The 21,892-nt window shown below is 35.9% G+C and overlaps 1 protein-coding gene across 1 annotated transcript in view; it reads right to left on the bottom strand.

Moving 5' to 3' along the window:
* Nucleotides 1-5,564: 5,564 nt before the first annotated feature.
* LOC136858087 (uncharacterized) overlaps nt 5,565-21,892 on the bottom strand; it is an 880,688-nt gene continuing 864,360 nt past the window's right edge. Inside the window, exons 9-11 of the mRNA XM_067137359.2 lie at nt 17,586-17,801; nt 10,632-10,733; nt 5,565-10,601 (exon numbers count right to left, since the gene is read on the bottom strand). Of these exons, the coding sequence (XP_066993460.2) occupies nt 9,502-10,601; nt 10,632-10,733; nt 17,586-17,801 (1,418 nt within the window). The 3' untranslated portion in view covers nt 5,565-9,501. The remainder of the gene's footprint in view (nt 10,602-10,631; nt 10,734-17,585; nt 17,802-21,892) is intronic.

The following is a 21,892-nucleotide window of genomic DNA, read 5'->3' as shown; positions in this document are numbered from 1 at the left end:
CCCTCCATCATGAACTCCACAGTTGTACAGCCACAATACGCGTTTGTAGAATACTATATTAGTGGAGATTTTTGGCAAAGGTAGAGTCCTCTGAAGGTCGAATGTCAGAACCGCTAAATCTTCGATCGTAGCAGCACGCTTCATATCATTCTTCATTTCGGAACGCGCCCTTTCCGCTAGCTCTTGATGGATCTCCAGTTGTTGCCTTAGGTCAAGCGAATCCTCATGACCTTTCAGTTAAGCATTCAGAGAATCGCAAACACTGCAGGTGTCTTTCTTAAGTGCTTTGCGCCTCAGATTGAATTTAGTATAAAATATTTTCTTGTAGGAGGACATTGACACAGGCTCCGAATAGTCGTTTCTGTACAGGCCGTACATGACCGGAATAGTGACATGTGATGGGAGGAAGTCACTACTAGTCTCTGCCCTGCAATAGTGTGACTTACCTTACCTTCGTGTAATCTATTTACAGCGTTAGATTTCCCCCTACCATCTTTAATCACTTCGAAATTTCTTGTTTTTTTCATATATGCATCGATCCTGTCCCCAGATATTCTAAGAGTTTGAGTAAAAATTCGTTTGCACACTCGCACACCCGCCAAAGTGTAAATTCTAGTGCAGGTTCTTCTGCTTGTTCCCTTGACTCTCTTTCTCTTTACCTCGACCATGGATACTTTGCTAGAAATGAACAAAACCTTAGACCACAATATCAGTTGAAAAAGACTCACTCGCCCCATAACCCATCCTTCGAGGAAAAGAGCAAATAAATGATGAAGTCGTAATACAAATAGCAGAAAAAGAAATGCTGACTAACTGATGAGGAATCGAACCCACATCCTTCCAGGCACACCATTACCACCTGTGCTAACGCATCTACTTCAAGGCCTTAGCGGGCGACTTAATTAATTACTAACTTAATGAAGGCTTATGACCATGCTGTATGTATTACTAAACTGCTTTGTGAAATTAAGTTACATAAATCAAAACAGGCAACTGTACACTTATATCCAGTAAAAACTAGCAAGCACTCATGATAATGCACTGTATAACAATAACTCGTACTTCATACCTGTGATATATAGGACATGTCCCTTTCAGTTCTACTTTCAATCTCCTCCAACTGTTCCACGGACAATAACGCAAGTATTTTTTGCGTTCTCATTGTCATCATGCGAGATTAAGAGTGACGAGCACACCACACCACAACAATTCTAGAGACAGCCCGCCAATTCTTAATAAACAAACAGTGTTTCCAACATAGGCTACTAAAATCAGCTTGCCAGCTAATATTTCGGGAGAGTAAAACTGTGTGTGATGTCGTTTAGCCGGATGTTACAAAACGCCATATACCACTTGCCGAATCAGACCTTTCAATAAGGCGCATAGACGGTTGATGCATAACTTGTAACCCCGCATTATGATAGTGGCGCTTACGTTTTTCTTCCGTTACATCTGTTTAAATTCAAACAGAGCTCCGTGAGTATTCGAGCAGTTAGTTCGATCCCTTAGGCGGTAGATGGTGCCAGTATTCCGTTTTTGGAAAATTGTCGCTTAGCCGGTTGATGCATAACACCGTCCATTTTAGAATATTGCTGTACTTCATTTGTAATAGAAGTTGAATTACTGACACTAGAACAAACATTGCACTCCAAATCAACGATAACAGATGCCAGTTCACATTCTTCTGCTTCCTACTAGGTACACTTTTTCTTTTTAAAGAACCAGTCTTAGAACATGCTTTAATTTTTAAGTGAATAACAACCAACTGTACAATGCAATAAAAGCATGAACAGGCTGCAAACATATTGAGTATTGATACTGCATTAACTCTTTTGCTGCAGCAAATCAACTTTTGTCGACTCACTTTGATGTAGTAGCGACAGTTAATAATGCGTACATGTTTATGTAAAGCTTGAGCATGTGTTGAGTATTAGGCTTATATTTGTTTTTTATAGCCTGCCCAGCAAAATTCTTGTCTGTTCTCTGGCCAGCAGTACCACACTAGTTGAGCAGCCATGATTGCATGGAATTCTAATGATGACAGTAAACAAATCTATGAGCTTTTAGTTGAATATTCAGGTTCAAAATTGTCCATAAATGTTGACAACTAACATGATGATGATAGTGATGAAGTGCCGAATGAAGTTTCAGTAGAAAAAGAAATTAGGGGATTCACCGCTTTCCTGTCTTTGCAATTGCACACATGACTCATGTAGATAAGACACAAACACGTATGGTGTCGAATCAGCATCTTTCGTGAAACTTGTATTACATCAGGACATTCTTTCACCTGTACTAGCGAAGAGCGTATAAAAATTCTGATTTTGAAAAATTGAGTGTGTTATAAATTATGACATGTAAGTAAAACTATGGACCTACTAAATTTGTGTCACGAGGGATCTTATAACTTGCTAACACCATATGACATAGAATGTCGAATGGACTTTTTGCCAAAAGTCCAACTACCTCTGCCGGGTTTGCCCCTGCGATCTTGGGATCCAGAGGTTGACACTCTACCACTGTTAGGCTTGTGAGACCTAGGGAGACTCAACTTCACGCCCTTTGTGGCCCCTCCTTATGTTGGCTGATACCCTCATTCTTTGAAGGAACGGACTTCTTCCATTTTTTCCTGTGATTAGTGTTAAGAGAAGATGGTTGTCGAGTTTTCTCCCTTTTAAATCAATACCACCATTGCCACCATTCATGTGTTAGATTTTCTAAAATGATAAGTTATTTAAATGATAATGTACTTACTGAATCAACAGTACTACCAAGCATAACATGTTACCACCCATAAGAATTTCTCTTGATGTTTAGAATGAATAGTGTAATACAGCATATAGCTCTGACATTACAGAGAGAATCTTAAGCAAATATTAATATACTCTAATTTACCTCAAAGGTCAAATATCTTACGAATTAGGTTGACAGCTGCATTTTTAGGTATAATAACACGTGACATTACAGAAGCAATTGCTACGATTCATGCAAAAATGTATCTATACGCTGATGACATGGTAATTGTATCACCATATCGAGATGAACTTCAAAAAGTAGTCACCAATCTGACAAATTGGTCAAAAAAAAACAATTTAGAAATAAATGATCAGAAGACAGTACTCATGGTCTTTAGAAGGGGAGGAAGAAGAGCAGCATCAGACATAATACGCTATGAAGGTTCACCTTTAAGGATTGTCAATACATTCAAGTATCTCGGAATGACTTTTCAGACAACTGGAACCACATTTACAGCTCACATAAAGGAAAGGACTCTGGCTGGAATCATAGCAATCAATGACATAGATCACCTTAGTCAACTGTCAATCAAAACGGCCTTGAAACTCTTCCACCTCAAAGTTACTCCAACCGTCACCTACGGCATTGAAACAATTTGGACCTTCCTGAAAAAAAAAAAGATCTAAAAGAGATAGAAAGGGTGAAAGCAATTTTCCTTAAAAGAGCCCTATGTGGATCTAAATACACAGCCTCTAGAGTTGTGTATGAACTGACCCGAGAACCTTTCTTCATTGAGGACTTGCGAAATACAATGACTCTACAATCAACAACGGCATATCAAGAGCTCTTACATGAATTAAAGAAGACAAAAATTTGGAGTGATTTCTATATAACGGATGCAATGACAACAGTCAATTGGTGTCAGAGTTGCTTCGACCTCAGACAGACAATGACCCGTGCAGCTGTCCATGGCTTCCATCACAAGGCATGTGTTGTACCTAGATTTCACGATCCGAACCATGACTGTGTATGTCGATGGTGTGAGAAGTTCTGTAGTTGTTACCACGCACTGGAGTGCCCGAAGAGACCGTGTTCTCTGACAAAACTTTGTAGTGATTAAGTTTATACCTCTGCACATCGTGCGCTTTTCTGTGTAAATAAAAAATAATAGCCCCATAAAATTAGATGTTGCATGGAATGTAATAAGATGTTTGATCTATTCACTAGATCATTATGAAAAGAGATTGATTCCCTTACTTTTTATGCCTGAGACCAAATACAGTATTTCTTCAGCGGTGATAGAATTATCTAAGAGTATTTTGTAACATTTAATTGTGGTAAATCACACAATGGTGATTTGTATTAGTTTCCTTTACATTTTAGTCCATTAGTAGAAAAAAGGGTCATCAGTAATGATTTATTACAGCCCGTTGTCCCAATTTACAACCTCACATCATTTCTTGTGATTTTACTGATAAATAAAAATTTCAGCAACTTACCTTACGGTAATTGGTATCCAAATATCTTTGTTAGTTAAAAATTAAATGTAATATGAAAGAAACAACAATTATGATTATGAAGGCACTGTAAGGAATAGTTTAATTGAAATGTATATAACATACTTACAGGCTTCAAAAGTCTATTTACAGAGATAAATGCATCAAAAGAAGTCCCAATTTTTAGCTTATTGATATTTCATTCAAAGTCCTGCGAGGAATCAGCACAGTCCATATTTATGAATATATCCTGCAACAGTCTCTACCAATGAAATAACATTCTATCATTTGGTCATCTTCAGTTTCTTCTCAGTTCATATAACAGTCCATTGAACCATCACTAAATTTAATAGCAACAAGAAGGCTTATGTAGCATGTTATCTTTACTTCACTAAGCAACAGCTAATTTACTTAATCATAAATACATTTAATGGCCACCTTTTATGTGTAGTGATAGACTTTTTATGCATGCAAAACAAATAGATCACATAAGAAGATCGGCAGCATTTTATTACTATTCGATAAAAATTCTAGAGTTCATTTCTTTGTAAGTCTATACAATCCATCCCAAGATATCGCAGAATAGAAAAGTAAATCCTGTGAATGAAGTATGATACACTTCCTAACCTAAACCTTGTCTCATGATTTATCTAACGTATGCACATGTATTTACCATATTACTGACTGTAGCCTATATATCATAGTTCATGTTTACAAATTTCATCTCAGAATTTTTCAACAAGGAAAAAAATAAAATATTTGTTAGCAAAATATATCATATTAATGATGATTCAATGGACTACACATAATTTAAAAACTCACAACATATTTGGCAGTTCAGATAGCATAACAAACATTTTATTCACAATAATTTACTTTTGAAGAAATTATTCTTATATTAAATTATCAGGATATTTAATGTCTTTCAGTGTAATCTTCTGAATTATTTAATCTCTTTGTTAATATACACACTGTTAGTGATATTTTTTTTTCAGAGTTTGTAAAGTACTGACAAATTTGAATATCAACATACAAGTAGTAGTAGTAGTAGTAGTAGTAGTAATAATAATAATAATAATAATAATAATAATAATAATAATAATAATAATAATAATAATAATAATAATAATAATAATAATTAATAATAATAATTATTATAATAATTAATAATAATTATAATAATTATAATAATTATTAATAATTATTATTATTATTATTATTAATGTTATTATTATTATTATTATTATTATTATTATTATTATTATTATTATTATTATTATTATTATTATTATTATTATTATTATTATTATTATTATTATTATTATTATTATTATTATTATTATTATTATTAAGGAATATTCCTTGAATTACAACTATAGCAGTCTATTTTAAAATGGCACCTTTAAGTTAAGAGGAATGGAAAGTCTGCCTTCTCAGTCACAAAAGTTACTTCATGTTCTAAATTTTAAATGACAAGGTTTAAAATTATTTAGAAGTTATATGGTTTCTTTTGGGTTATTTTTAACAGTACTAGGGTAGTTCTCACTCAGCTCAGTCCAATTTTCTAGAAATATTCCATTAATGGTTTGAAGGACTCTTTAAAACTTAACAGTGATTAGTAGAACAAAAAATGCCAATATTTCTTTGTGTTCTTTTGGACATGTGATGACAATTAAATAACATATGAGTGAGCAACCAATGCAAATGTATGTAATTTGATAACAAGTATTGAGAACAGTGAATTTGGTAGCTTTACATATCCCAGAATATAATTAAACTGATTCACAAGACTGAATCATTTCTATACGTCACAATATTTATGAAAAAGACTTATTCTATAACCTTTTCACTACTAAAATTAAATATTCATCTGGACCATCATGCATTCAGAAAAACAGGTATTTGCCAAATGATTTATTGCACAATACAGTAGGCCTGTGCTAAGGGTGTCTCCATTAGGGTTGATATAGAGAATTTCCATGTTTGAATTGATGTCTGCATATTCATGCAAATTCTGTTTTATGTCGAAGAACTCTGATGAGTTTCTAGTATCTCATTTTGAAATTTTGACTGATTTTTATTACGTATGTATGATTTGGTATGTTCAGTACATTTTGTAATTTATAAACACCAGGTAAGTTATGTAGATCCATGTACTAGATGTTGTTTCTGCATTGAAAGTTGTTTAAAGTTCTGTTCTTTGTTGTGAATTCTCTCTTGAAACCTAATTTTCTCTGTGCATGTCTGACATATGTTAGTGTGACATGTGTCTCTTGCTTTTAGGTGTATTTTATTCTTTGTACTGGCACCTACTTTATTTTGTGGAGGAAGGTGTTGATGAGTGTGTCCTTGTAACAGTTAACAACTTCAAAATGGGCATCATCTCTGGAGGAAGTATCATATGATAGCACAATGAACAAAATGCTATTATAATAAGATTTTTAAAATATGAGGCTAAATTAAAATAATAATCATATACTAACATTATAACCACCTGTTTATATTTCTTGATGTATTCAGTATGCTTGTATCTGTGTCTTGGCACAGGCCAGTGAGAAATTCAGCCTCATGACAGTGAGGGAGCTGTAGAATATTGACATTCAGAGTATGGCCAGTGCATCTGGATTTTATGAAAGATGCTACTCATAGAGCTGGTTATGCAGCAATAGCACTTTCTGGCCCAGTGAGGACAGCAATGGCAAACTACATCACTCCTTATCATACGCCTCATTACCGCACCACAATCGGTTTTTGTGGTTTCCCTACAATCATATAACGTTTGGCGGTGGTTTAGAGAATCTAACCAGCCTCCAGGATGAAGACTTAAATGGCAGACTAATATTATAATAACACATCCATTAACAAAGAAAGATCTTTAAAATAAATTGGGTCACTTATATTTCAAACACTCCTGGAAGACAGTTCTTTAAGATACAAATTTTAACAGTTGTAATTGATTATAAGTTGTGTTGTGCCATATTTTAGTTTTTTGAACTTGTCAGTTGAAGGTCAGAAATATTGGGTGTTCAGAACCTAGCACCACGCATGCTCCACCAGGTCTGGCCTCCACCGCCTGGCAGACAACCTGGGCAGCCTCGCCAAGGAAGCACGTAACAATAGCTATCTGACTGAAAACTACTGCATTGGAAGTCTATTCTAACATGCTTTCATAGGCACAAGTTGCAGCAATACAGAAGGTTTTGGAAAACACGTTGCAGTTTGGTTGTACTCCTTTCTTCCTTGAGAGCCTGAAGAATGTGCAGGTTGATCCTATCCACAGGCTGATCTTTTAGATCTTTTGAAAAGGGCACTAGCCATCCATGGTTCAACATCTGCATACTTCACACTACATTTTCATTATAGATTGTTTTACCTTTCAGCAAACAGTCTGCCACCCTCTAAGGATCTGAATTCCATTTCATTTTTTAAGTTAGGAGTCTCTGACCTTTCAAATGGATATGGAACTCAGTCACTCCCATAGGTATGAGGCTTGCTTAACAAATCCATGGTTGTGAAGTAAATAAAATTAAAATACCAGTATTACATTTAAATCAGCCTCAGATAAACTTGCTTGATTTTTGTTTATTTTGATTCAACAGTATTTCCATATTTGAATAATTCATATTTAAGTCATTAATTCTGGGAGAAATGAAGTACCATGTTTCACTTTATTGGATTTGATGTTATTTAAATATTGATTGCAGTAACTGTCTTCTGATGAACTTGTAACATTAGTACAGGAAATGCAAATTCCTCCTGTTGCCTAATTTCATGATACTTTTGTAATACAATAAGAGTTATTGATTTTATGGCATTGTAGTTGTTTGGGTCATCACTCCATAGACTGATTTGATGCAGCTTTCCTTGCCACCCTATCCTGTGCTAACCTTTTCATTTCCACGTAATTATTACATACTACATTTACTCTAATCTGTTTGTCTTATTCATACCTTGGTCTACCCCTGCCATTCTTACCACCTACAGTTCCCTCAAAAACTAACTGAACAAATCCTAGGTGTCGTAAGATGTGTTCTGCCTTTTTGTCTCTTCTTCCGGTCAAATTTTGTCAAATCATTCTTGTCTCACCAATTTGATTCAGAATCTCTTCATCTGTGGTTCAATCTACTCATCTCACCTTCGGCATTTTTCTGTAACACCACATTTCAAAAGCTTCTATTCTCCTTTTTTTGAGTTAGTTACCATCCATGTTTCACTTCAATACAATGCCAAGCTCAAGACGAAAGTCTTCAAATATGCCTAATTCTTATATCAATGCTTGAAGTGAGCAAATTTCTTTTCTTAATAATTATCACTACAACCACTGATTTTTATGGCTCCTGACCAATGTATTTTATTGAATAATTTCATGTCGGACATAGTTAATACATCTAGCCAATAATTATTGTGTAATCTAGACAAGTAAGATGTCATATGTGGCACTTTAGTAAAGCAAAATTCTGTATTAATTTCTTTTTCTTTTCATATCTGAAGCACTCTTGTGGAGAACTTGATTAGAATTCTTTGACATATTTAGCAACCGAGTGTTTGATTAACTAGCATAATAAATTCTGGTTATTGATTTTAAAGTATTAATATTATGCACATCATTTTTGACTTAATGTGCCATTAGCCATTCGACAAGTATTTCTTTCTATAAAGCAGATAGTATGTCCAGTCATTAAAGCAACTAAATTAAAACAAAAACAATAAATTACACATTAAATAAATCTCTGCACATTATATCTGTAATCATTTCCTTCAGGTTGTTGGGGAAAAAGTTAAAAGAAACAGACATTATCTGTAATAAATAAAAAGAATAAATATTCAACATAGTGTCACATCAGTGTTTTTATGTCATCACTTTGTCAGTGTGTGCCTCCTAATGCAATTGAAGTGATATATTTGCTTACTGAAATGATCCAATATGAAACAGAAGAGCAGACTTTACATTCATTCGTAATGAACAGCTATTAATGCATTAGTGAATATTACAGGATTTGTAGTACTATTCTGATTTAAGTATATTATATATTTTATATATTTCTATACTTTCTAGGATATTAAATCTTTACAGTCCAGAGTATCACGTAAGTGCACAATATTATTTCCTTCAACAATTTGCTGAAGCAATTTATATATATATATCACCATCTTTATATTCTTTATAGGAGTTTATATTTCTAATGAAATTATCAAGCTAGTAATACACTATGCCTCAATGGGGCTCTGTATTCGGGAAGTGTGTCGGCCTTTTCCGTTTGGCCTTATGCTATGTGTCCTCATGCTCTAAACTGATATCAATGGTTTGCACACGACTGCTGTCCCGAGGAACCAGTTCCAATTTTTCTGGTTCTGCATCTGGCATGATAATACACATGAAACACTTACCCGTTACAGCATCTCGGGGATAAATTGTCACTGGGGTGAATCGTTCTGTCGAGCCTTCGACGTAAGCACATAGCCTTTTGTAAACATCTGGGAAATGCCTACGTAAACTCACACCACGTTGACGTAGATGACGTTGAATATTAGTGAAACTAATTTCACGTGCCCTATGTGGTGGCATTTGTCCATGACAACCTGGTAGAGAAGTCAAGATTAGAGTCTCAGGATTCTCCATATCTCGAGTTATATTACAAGGAGAAGAACGTCGTTGAGGAACAGGGGGTGGGGGAGGTTGAACAGGAAGTGCAGTTAATGAACGACACAAACGAAGCTTTGCACAACGAGACACAAGCTGACGTTCCCACTTAACAGCTCCTGATGTTGGCACTTCACTTACAACACAGACAGCAACATAAAGTACAAAACGAGAATCAGGGTTGTAAGATTTGCACAGACGTAAAAGTTCAGAGTATAACTCTGCTCCCATTTCACCTGGAAGCAAATCTGCCCAGCGTACATAAGCAGGTTCTCCAAGATCCATAAATCCACGTGCTACGAAACGTTCAGCAAGTTCAGGACTGGAGAAAAAGCTTTTAACTGCACCACGTCCTTGTGCCAAATAGCCACGTCGAGCAAGCATAGACAGATGACGTAATGTTTCAGGATCTTCTTTAGCAGCAGACAGAACTTGTCGACAGAGAGCACCGACCCGCGAGTGTAGACATGTCTTCCGATGGCGCTCCCAGTGAGCTCGTCTACATTCACGTGAGCAGTAGACATGCTCACAGTTGTGACAAGTCTTGAAAGTACGACGTGCCTCGACCATACTAGCTACTCGCCCACACTTGGAATACCGGCAGCGAACCACTGTTTCATTACCACCGCTATCCATCGGTTGTTGGTGTTGCAGCTGCTGCTGCTGCTGCTGTTGGGTCATACCAGCAGCAGCAGCCACATCGAATGACACACGCCGATTGCGACCACCTAAGTGTTGAATTGCCTTAATGTGTGGACGTGGACCTGGGTCGCTGCCCTCGCTCCGCCTACGAAGTGTGTCGGCCACATAATACGGCGGTGGTTCCACAAGGATAGGTTTCTCTCCATCACTAACTGACCCTAAAACAAGAGATACAGAGACTTCCACAGTACACTGTTTCAAAGTTTATAATTTTTACTACTTTTTATTGCACATAGAAGCACATTGAACAAGCTTCAAATCTCACTGGGATATATACTGTACATTGAAAATATCTGAAGCACTTCATGCACGCTCTCATGTTACTTTTCATGATTATATTATAATTTAGATACAGTTATTACATTGTGGTTCTGTTGGAATACTGCTACTGCAGAGATACCCCAATTCAGTTACTACATGGATTACACCTTAAAGGGTCATAACTAGCCAGTCTATAGATGGTAATCCCAGTGTTTGAACTTCTAATATAATCTGTCTTACAACAGAGTGAAATCTAATTTAAAACTAGGTCACCTGTTGTGTAGTAAATCAGTTTTAAGTTTCTCACCCTATACAATATGCAATTTTAAGTAGCTAAGAATACATACAAGAAAAATTATACATCTACAGCGCTGCTTAATTTTTGCCTCAGTAATGTTTCTTATAGATTCAAAGTCACTTTATATAATTTCCCTATATAAATTATTTATTCACTCCACCGCTCTGAGCGCTTAGATGGTAGAGCACTCGCTGTGTGAACCTAAGATGGCAGGTAGGTGTCAGCTTAGTCCAGTGTACAGTGTAGGATGTAGGTGCACTAATACACCAGCCTCTAGTCAGCAGATTTATTGGCACGTAAAATAACTGCTGTGGGACTAAATTTCTGACACCTTGGCATCTCTGAAAACCAAGTTAGTTAGATGTAAAACTAATGACATTATTACTTTTTACTCCTAATATTTCAGTTACTCATATAATTACAAAGCCAAAAAAGCTCTTGATGTGGCTAAGTCTGACAGAAGAATCAACAGCGACCGAATGGACAACAATAAACTGAAAGAGATGGTGAAGGAATATAGATACAGGAAGTTGGAACTCAAGAGAATTGTACGAGAAGAAAAAGAGAAAAGTTGGGAAGAATTTACAATTAAATTGGAAGAAGACAGTAAAGGAAATATGAAAATGATATATGGAATAGTAAAAAGTAAAATATCAGATAAAGAAGCAATTACAGCTCTGGAGACAGAAGATGGGAATATAGTTCGTAATATGAAAGATATCAGGGATACAATGGGACAGTATCTTGGCAAGCTCCTAAATGGCCCTAACGAGAACTCTGTTGAGGATGTAGGACAGAAAAGACAGAGGAAGATATCCCAATTACATGGACAGAAGCAGAGCAAGCTCTCCATAAGATGAGAAGTGGTAAGTCAGCAGGAGCTGATGAAGTTACTGCTGACATGATTAAAGCTGCTGGTCCACCAGCAATACAGTGGCTGTATAGAGTTATCAGAACAATATGGAAGATTGGACAAAAGGGATGATAGTTCCTATCTTTAAGAAAGGAAGTAGAAGGAAAAATGAAAATTACAGAGGCATTTCCCTCCTATCATATGGCCTTAAAATTATGGAGAAGATCATTGAAGCCAGAGTAAGGGATATACTAGAGCCTATCTTGGAAAAGGAACAACATGGCTCTAGGGCTGGAAGAAGCACAACAGATCTGATATTTGCTTTGAGTATGTTGGCAGAGAAACACTGGGAAAGAGGAAAAGACCAAATTATTGTGTTTATGGACCTTGAAAACTATTTGGGAAAGTCTTAGAAAACTTGGTGTATCGGAGTACCTTATTAGGAAGATCCAAAAGCTATATACTAATAGCAAAAGCTGTGTCATGATGATAATGATGATTGTTGTTGAAATGGGCTGAACATCTAGGTCATTGGCCCAAAGCTGTGTCAGTAATGGAGATGGTCACTCTAAATGGTTCTGGCTCGCTGGAAGGGCAAACCGATGATGATGATGATAAGTACATTTTAAGGAGTACAACAGGGAAGTGCCTTATCACCTCTTCTATTCATAGCAGTTATGGATACCATTTTAAAGGAACTAAAAGGAAAAGGTAATAAAGATCTTCAGGCTCTGGTGTTTGCAGACGATGTGGCAATATGGGATGAAACGGAGGAGGGAGTGCAAAATAATCTGAATGCATGGTGTAGGAAGTTTGATGATTATGGAATGAAATTGACCCCATCAAAAACAGTAGCATTGAAAATCAGCAAGCATAATACAGAATGCAACATAAAACTGCAGGATCATCAAGCTGAAGTAGTACACAAATTCAGATACAGTGGCGGCCGGTCAGTACGTGCTACCGGGCTCCAGCACGTAGCTTGGAACTGTAAGGAATATTATTTATGTACAGTACAATTATCCTGGTGCCTTTTTGTTGTTTTGAGTACGATATGAATTTGGGTTTTGTGAAAATCAGGACGAGATCTGTCGAACACCTAGCGCCGTTCTCCCAGGGAACAAAGCTCGTGCTCATGTGAAGTGAGCCCTTGCCTGTAGCCTGAAGGAAGCAATACGCAGGCGCAGCCAAGCTTGCAACACTCCCCCTAGCCGGCGGAGTATACCATAAACCGGGATCAACTTTCACTGATCCCGTCTATAGTTACTTCCTCTCCCGCAAGGGGGTAGAAGTACTTGATGTCTCCTGCTACCTTGATGTTGAATGTGGTAAGCGAGTCTGCCACTAGAGAGTAGCATCGTCTGGACTCGAAAGTAAAGCGTAAGTGGAGGCAATCTATCTCACACATGCTTATTAAAATATCCAACTTCCTTTTGTGTCAAAAATAAGGAATTCATAGGTGAGTCAAATAATCTTTGACTGACCCTAAATGTTATCCCGCATTACAATGTAATATACTCTGGTGAAAAGAAAAAGCATATGGCTTTTAGTGCCGGAAATATCCAAGGACATGTTCGACTCACCAGATGCAGGTCTTTTGATTTGGCGCCCGTAGGCGACCTGCGAGTCGTGATGAGGATGAAATGATGATGAAGACAACACATACACCCAACAATGGTTAAAATTTCAGACCCTGCCGGGAATCGAACCTGGGATCCCTGTGACCAAAGGCCAGCGCGCTAACCATTTAGCCATGGAGCCGGACATTTACTCTGGTAATAGGGGAGGTCTCAATGAATCAGTTGGCAGCTCTTTCAGTTGCTTTGTGCGGTTTTTAATCTCGCGGTTATATTACTGGTGCATTTTTTTCTGTCATTGTATTAGTGCTAAAGTTTATACGGAATTTATCAAATTATTTATCCACTGCAGTGTATATAAAGTGAAATTAAATTAATGTTCTTAGTGAGGATCTATATTCCCACGATTCTATTTGCACTGATGTAAGTTGCGCCATTAGGTTAGTAAAAACAATATTTCTCGAATGAATTATTTATCTCGTAGACAGTTGTCAAAGTATTCATCTGCTTCCAAATTAATGTTGTTTTTGTTTGTTCTGAGTTATAAATTGTGAGAAAAGTTGTATTATTATTATTATTATTATTATTATTATTATTATTATTATTATTATTATTATTATTATTATTATTATTATTATTATTATTATTATTATTAAAATCTGGCGTACCAAAGGAGAGCTAGGAAAGAAATGTGCAAAGAAGCGCGCCTGATGAGGCAATGGCAACTCAGATGGAAAAGTGACCCTCGAGGCAAATGGACCAAGCGACTGATACCACGCTTGGATATCTGGGTTGAAAGGGCCCATGGTGAAGTAAATTACTACCTCACGCAGCTTCTAACAGGACATGGATATTTCCGGAAATTTGTGCATAAAGTGGGCAGAGCGAGTGACGCAGCATGCATATACTGCGATGATATTGACGACGTATATCATATCTTTTTTGTATGCGGCCATTGGACAATTCAGAGAAGATGTGTGGAAACTGAACTAGGAGAATTGACAACAGATAATGTTATTTCGGTGATGCTGCGAAACCAGGAATCCTGGGATCGCGTGGCAGTACATGTGGAGGACATCCTTCGACAGAAGAAGAAGGATTTGGAAGCATACGAACGTTCGTAAAGGAGAAATGAAGAAAGAAGACGTCTGAAAGACAAAGCACGATATCACCCTGAAGTAATGCGAGAGCGGTTCCGGGGTGATGACTCACATCGTGGGAAAAGGGTGTGTGGTTTTTAGTGGGTAAGAATCCCACACACTTGTGGAGTGCGGACCCTTCACAAGTGTCGTTTTGAAGATTTTCCACAATCCCTCGCAAAAAAAAATTATTATTATTATTATTATTATTATTATTATTATTATTATTATTATTATTATTATTATTATTATTATTATTACCAAGTTTGAAGTATGCGTTGTTCATCATGGCAATATGCAGATTTAAAACAGCGTATTTAGCTTGTTTTTTGTAGCACGTAGGACGATTATTTTCACGAGCCGCCACTGTTCAGATATTTAGGAAGTGTAATGGTTAGTAATAATAGAGCTGAGATAGAAATAACAAACAGAGTAACCAAAGGCTCTAACTTTTACAGTATTGTTAGACACATACTATGGGATGAGAAGGTCCCACAAAGATCAAAAATGATCCTGTACAAGTCATATTTCATTCCTATCCTTGCATATTCTCTGGAAACTTGCACACTAACATCAAAGGATTGTAGTAGGATTCAAGCCTGTGAAATGAAATTTCTTAGAAGTGCCCTCCAAAAGAGATGACTTGAACGCATGAAAAATGATGAGGTCCAATCTAACCTAGGTCTAAATGAATCAATGGAGGAAAGACTTAGATCATCTAGACTTAAATGATTATTAAATGCTTATTTGGGAAAGAGAATAATAGGTAGAAGACCAACTGGAAGACCCAGAAGAAGATGGATGGACCAATTGAGGGAAAACGTGGAGAGAAGAGAATGGAATTAGGAACCTGTTATGGACAACAAAATCTTTTGGAGTAGACAACTTTGGAAGACGCTCATTCCAAACACCCTACCCAGCTTGCTGGAAGGGCAAACCAATGATGATAAGTACATTTTAAAGAAACAGTGATAGTTGTAATAACTGCTTAGAGAGAAGTTGTCCTCCAAAGCCAATTCAACAATTTAAATTTTAGTATTGTTTTGATATAAGCTGGCAGGGCACTTCAGTGCATTATCAAAGTAGAATCACAGTATTTTGCTCCTTTCCCAGTAGATTGCTCCACAGGCATCTGCTCAATATTGAAAGTTGCTCACGTATATCTCTTGAGACTGGGCCAGTCTAGAGCAATTGATTATATTCCCATCCACAGACTAGAGATTCAGGAATGAGTCCTGGGGGTTGTCACATAATCTCTTATTTGATAAAGATCATTTGAACAGAAATCCTTCAACGCCATTTCTAAGATTCTAAAACACAATAGGAGTGGTATACTCATCCTAATTTTGGAAAGGCATTTCAAGAATATGAAAACAAATGGCAGGACAATTGTAGCATCGCAAAACAAAACACCAGACATTAGTATTATTTGCATTTTATAAGCTATAGGATAATAATTAGGAAGTTTATTTCCTTTTAGGATTTTTAAATTCTGCTTTTAGTTAGTTTAAACTTCTTTGGTCAAATTAATGACAATTTATTGAAACACTGTTTCCACTCTGCTAGAGAGTATGTTTCATACTGCCAATCTTCTTTATGAACCTTCTTTATATTGTATGTTTTCCAACGGCAGATTATTTACTTTCAGTTTTGCAACAAATATTGTGTGTGGGCTTATATAGCAATAATATCACCTGTGCTTTCCTCCAAGATACTACTAAATGTATCCAGTACTGCTGGTAAATTCAATCAGTTAATAATTACAATTCATTATACATATCTGGAAAAAGAAAGCAAATTTAGTGGTACAGTAGTTTCAAATTTAACATATCATATATTACATGTGTGAAACATGACAGAAATTTTAAATGTTGGAGGCCCTCAGAACTCGAACTCAGGGTAGATTATGAGAAGCTATCTTCAAAGTCGATTTCAAAATTGATTTTGATAGATGATCTATGCTTGGAAAATTGTAAATCTGTTCTGTATAGAATACAGAGAACTAGATGCAATAAAAGAAAAAATACTGCAACATTTCTCATTACTCTAACAGAAGGAGATGGAAAGGTTTCTCTATGATTGCACTTTATAAAAACAGCTTTTTGGAGATTTTGATTAAAATTAATGAACACTGATATCTTCTTTGACCACACGACACCTCGTAATCTGCAGGCCTACGGGCTGAGCAGCGGTCGCTTGGTAGGCCAAGGCCTTTCAAGGGCTGTAGTGCCATGGGGTTTGGTTTGGTTTGGTTTGATATCTTCTTTTCAAACTTTTAGAAATGGAATGTATGGAGTTTTTAAAAAGTGATGGCCTAGTTAAATGTTTATGTTTAGCAGTAAGCAACCAAATAAATTAGACTTCAGTAAATGTAGTTTCTCTAATCTCCATACTGTATATATTATGACGGATATTAAAATGTCCTAATCTTCTAAAGAAACTAAAAGTAAGATGACTTCATGCACATGGTTATACATACAGCTTCACCGGAATACTACAATATATTTTTGGAATGACTTTATTTAACGTGATGACCACAGGCGTGCAGGAGTCTACACATATTCTTGCAACCTGAGATAAATTGATTAGTTAAACGAGCAAAGATCACAGAGATAGGGTAAGAATTTTGTAAAGATAAAGAGTATACTTAATTTCACATTCTACAAAGAGTAACTAAATTATATTTTAGAATTGATACATTAATTTACTTGGTTTTATTATGAGCTCTTATTAGTCACTACATTTTATCAAGTTAAGCTTTAAGTTCAAAATAGCACGCACACAGAAAATACTGATAAAATACGCCAACTTGATCACAGAAGCAAGTACAACAGACAACATACCGTGACCTCGAGTTCTAGAAACTTACACTGTCCTCCTACCTGCGAGGTCGGGACGCAGGTCCCCACAACTCCGGCGGGTGTGACTTCGTGGGGGCAGTGGTGGTGGAGGCGGTGGAGGTGGAGGCATCTGAGCACGGTTAGGACTAGACACAGAACCTGGTCCTGGACTTGGGGAACGTGATGCTGGTGGCAGGCCAAGCAGCGAATCCAGGACATCCTCCAGTGTGGTGGAACCAGGACTGGGGCGTGTGCGTACTGGCTCCTCCATGGGTCCTAACACACCAACATCCCCTTAATTTAAGATGAAGGCATACTAACCAGTCCCCTTGCACAAACTACCTCTTTGCTGTAGATAATAAGCCATTTCAAGATTACTTGATGTTTCCTCATGATCCAAAAATGAGCACAGCTTTCATCAATTTTCATCCTTAAATCCAGAAAATTCTAAATAACAAATTTAAGATTACTATAAAATCAAAAGAAAAGAGTAAATAAATAAACTTTCACAGAGACAACCAGAATAATCAAAGCATTTGTGTTAATTTAAAAGATCTTTAATCTTATAACTTAAGATCCTTGATGAAGCAAATAATGTGTGATATAAGAAAACTAAGACAAAATGGCTTCAGCTGACTAATTAAGGACTGACTTTCAACTATACAGTAGTATAAAGAGAGAACAATCTGTTTTCTGTATCAGATGAAGTTTAAAAAAAATCCAGTAATAAAACACATGAGTCTGTTGAAAATATTAGCAAACATTTTGGGAATTTGTGTTGTTTGTGTGTGAATGGTACTCCATTACAACTTAGTAGTATGTTTGTTTGGTACTTAGTTTATCAAGTCTACTGCAGTTATTTTCTATATTATTAAGACAAAAACATACAAAGTTGAAATATTGTATAATTTTTAATTTCTTTCATTTATTTCAAAGAACCGATGTTCAGATTTTACCTGCACTATTTTTCATCAGCAATTCAATAAAAAAGTTCTATTAGGACTAGATGCATTGTATTTCCGAATTTCTGTAGATGAAGAAATAATTTCTCAACTGGGATTCAAATTTAGACCAGTTAGCTCTTTTTAATTTGTAAGTTACCTCTTTATGCTCAAAAGTACAAAGCTCACGAGAGTTCATGTCAAAAAGCTTCTATCAAATACATTTGAGTATACAGTACCACTATTGGGTGCTAATCTTCGTGGCTGAATTTGGTGGGAGTAATTCCTGATTTAAGAGGTAAAACAATCAGTGTTTTGTAGACTCCAGGTTTACATAATTGAAAAATACCTAGATTGGGTCATCAAGTTACATTTATTAAACATTATTTCCAATGTTCTTCTTGGAAAGAATTTTTTGTAAGTATTAAATGAGATGCAAGCGACAACAGTCTATTAAACTGGATATGTTTCTAAACTTGACAGATACAAGTTATCAAGAGGTAATAAAATCTACTTTGAAATAGCTTTTCATAAATACGTTGTTGGATAGTTACAATGTACTGAACCAAAGATGTTTGACTCACGTCTTGAACCAAAGACCTTCCAGTTCATAGATTCTTGAACATCAAACACCAAGTAAGTTATCAATAATCTTCAGGGAATCGTTTTCTGGACAATATAGGTGGATGACATATTTTACTATAATTGAGTATCATCTTATCAACATTTGAATTCATTGGACCCATATATAAAACTCTGAACAATAGGTAAAAAATTTCAAATCGGCTATCAGGAACATGTTAATGCCAATGGCCATGAGCAAACACAAGGGGTAATCACCAATGAACATTCATTGATAATGATTTATTGATTCTATTAGAGCAAATAAAAGAAACTTTCATACATCTTCATACATTTAGATCAGAGAAATAACCCTAATTTCAACTTGAATAAAATTTCTGAGCAGACCAACATCCTTTCTGAGGCATTAACATTTATTCTTGATAAACATTAAAAAGTTAAAACTCATTCTGTTATTCACAACTCTTCCAGCACAATTCCCCCTCCAACAATTTCCCTATCTCCCCTCCCTTCACTTTGTGCAGCTAACAGCTGACTTGCTTAGTACTCTGTTTGTTCCTGTTGCAGCACGCATTTGTTTACATTCTTTTCAATTGGTTTAACACACCACATGGAGTAGGTCACATTTTGTTCCTTTGTAATTTGCTCTTCCCCGTTTCATAATTTAAATTTGTACGTAATTCTTATTTCTTTTCTTTCTCTTTATTTGTAGATTCTTAATCGGAGCAACACACTGTTTTAGCAACCAATCTTGTTCTGTGTTGACACTGTATTTTAATCAAATACATCTTTGATATTTCCATCATATTTGTTCTTCAAGTGCTTCTATAACAATGAACAATTCTCCAATAACTACATACTCCTTGTCAAGTGAAAAACATTTTAGGAATGAGCGTTTTTCATGTTCTTTTCTATTGCTAATTGGGACTTTTTACAATTACGACTGCAAAAATGTTAATATGCCTACTTTATATATAAGTGAGTTCCTTTCAGTGTTATGTTGTAATATTAGTGTCATTTGTATTGGTTTTATCATCATAATTTATTTGAATAGCTGAAGAAGGCCAAATAAAGGCTGAAATATGTACTGTTTCTTGTACTAGTTCTTAAAGTTTTTTGAGACCTAATATGTAATGGCTAAGGTGGGATCTTTTAATTGTATTCTTTTATAGGAAATTCATGTCGTTAAACATGGAATGAATTCTTTTTTCAACGTTACCTTCCCATGATGTTTTTTTGTGAGGCTGGTGGAGCACTCAGGCTCACTTTGGAACTTGGCTGAGCATTTAAGACTATATGCCCTTTCTGTCAGTATACACTGATTCTGTTATAAATCATACCCATAGTCACTGGGTTTTAAATGCCTCTTACTCATCTTGGTAGCCAAGTGGCTAAATCCATATGCCAATGCACCCTCCTAGATTCAAAGAAAAAGAATGGAAGGGTTGATTGTTAGTCTATTATGATAAAAGCTTACAGAGTATTTCATGATGATAAGTCATACTGAACTACCAGACAGTATTTGCTTCACCAACAGGTATGCAATATTCATCACACATGTTGGGTTGGTTTGGTTATGTATTTGCATTTTTGTTACAGAGGTTAATACAGTTGGACAAGAATAGGTATCTTGAGTTCAAGTTCCAGGCAAATCAAAAATGTTACCTCAAACAATAAATAATTTCCTCTCTGTGGATCCTTAAAACTTGAAAATAATGTGATTTACATGACAAGCTCCTGACTTTGTAAGCTAATCTTTCAAACACCAGACATCGGCGTACTATCTGTATCAAAAGTAAATGCATACCACACTTACCTTATTCATCTACTGTATGTTAAAAATAAACAATATGAAAAAATAGCTTATCTTCCATAAGTCTACTAATTCCAAACTTCCAGTTATTTTATATAATTGCCAAATAATTAGTATTCAGAGTAATGGCTACATGTTGGATGTGCATTTACTTTTAAGACTGACAGTACATATTAGATTGCACACCACTGAACAGTGTATTAAGAGGTTAGTTGGTCAAACTAATTTTGTTAATACTCTTTATAAATGCAAACCAGTACTGACCCTAAAATATATTGATAATTCAATTGTTCATTTGTACTGGGTGATTCAGGCTATGAGATGTATGGATTATAGATGCAGTAACCCATAATTTGAATATTTTCTTTAGTAGGAAATTATGAACCTGATATTTTTATTTTTAAAAAAGCATGAGATGGGAATGGAAGGCAGACACCAAGAGATAGATGGCTAAAGGGAATGGAGGAGCAGGTGAAGAAATAGGGGAGGACTGGACCAAGTGATGACAGAGAGATGGTGGGAAGACAGAAGACGATGGAGAGGCTTATGTTCTATACAGACCAGGCCAGTGGCTGGAAGCTGTGCAAGATGATGATGATGATGTGGATTTCTTAGAAAACCACAAAATTTAAATGATAGATTCATCCATTAAACATGGAATGAATTCTTTTTTCAACAGTACCTTCCCATGATGTTTTTGTGAGCCTGGTGGAGCACTTGGCTGAGCATTTAAGACCTGAAACTATCTCTTGTGTGTGTGCATGTGTGCGTGTGTGCATGTGTGCATGTGTGCATGCGTGCGTGTGTGTTTTTTTTGTTTGTTTTTTTGCACCCTGGGTGTGATAGTTGTCATTCAATTGTAATTAATTATGGAGGAATATATATTTCATTTTCATAAGCAAGAATATCTTACTTTGTATATTGTAAGTATGGGCCAGTTCAAGATATGGTGAAACCTACCACAGACTGATGTCTTCTCTAAGATTAAGAAATACAATGGCCAGCAGAATTAT

The sequence above is a fragment of the Anabrus simplex genome, chromosome 1 (assembly GCF_040414725.1).
Source record: "Anabrus simplex isolate iqAnaSimp1 chromosome 1, ASM4041472v1, whole genome shotgun sequence".
Taxonomy (NCBI): domain Eukaryota; kingdom Metazoa; phylum Arthropoda; class Insecta; order Orthoptera; family Tettigoniidae; genus Anabrus; species Anabrus simplex.
This window is presented reverse-complemented; position numbering and strand designations above follow the sequence as displayed.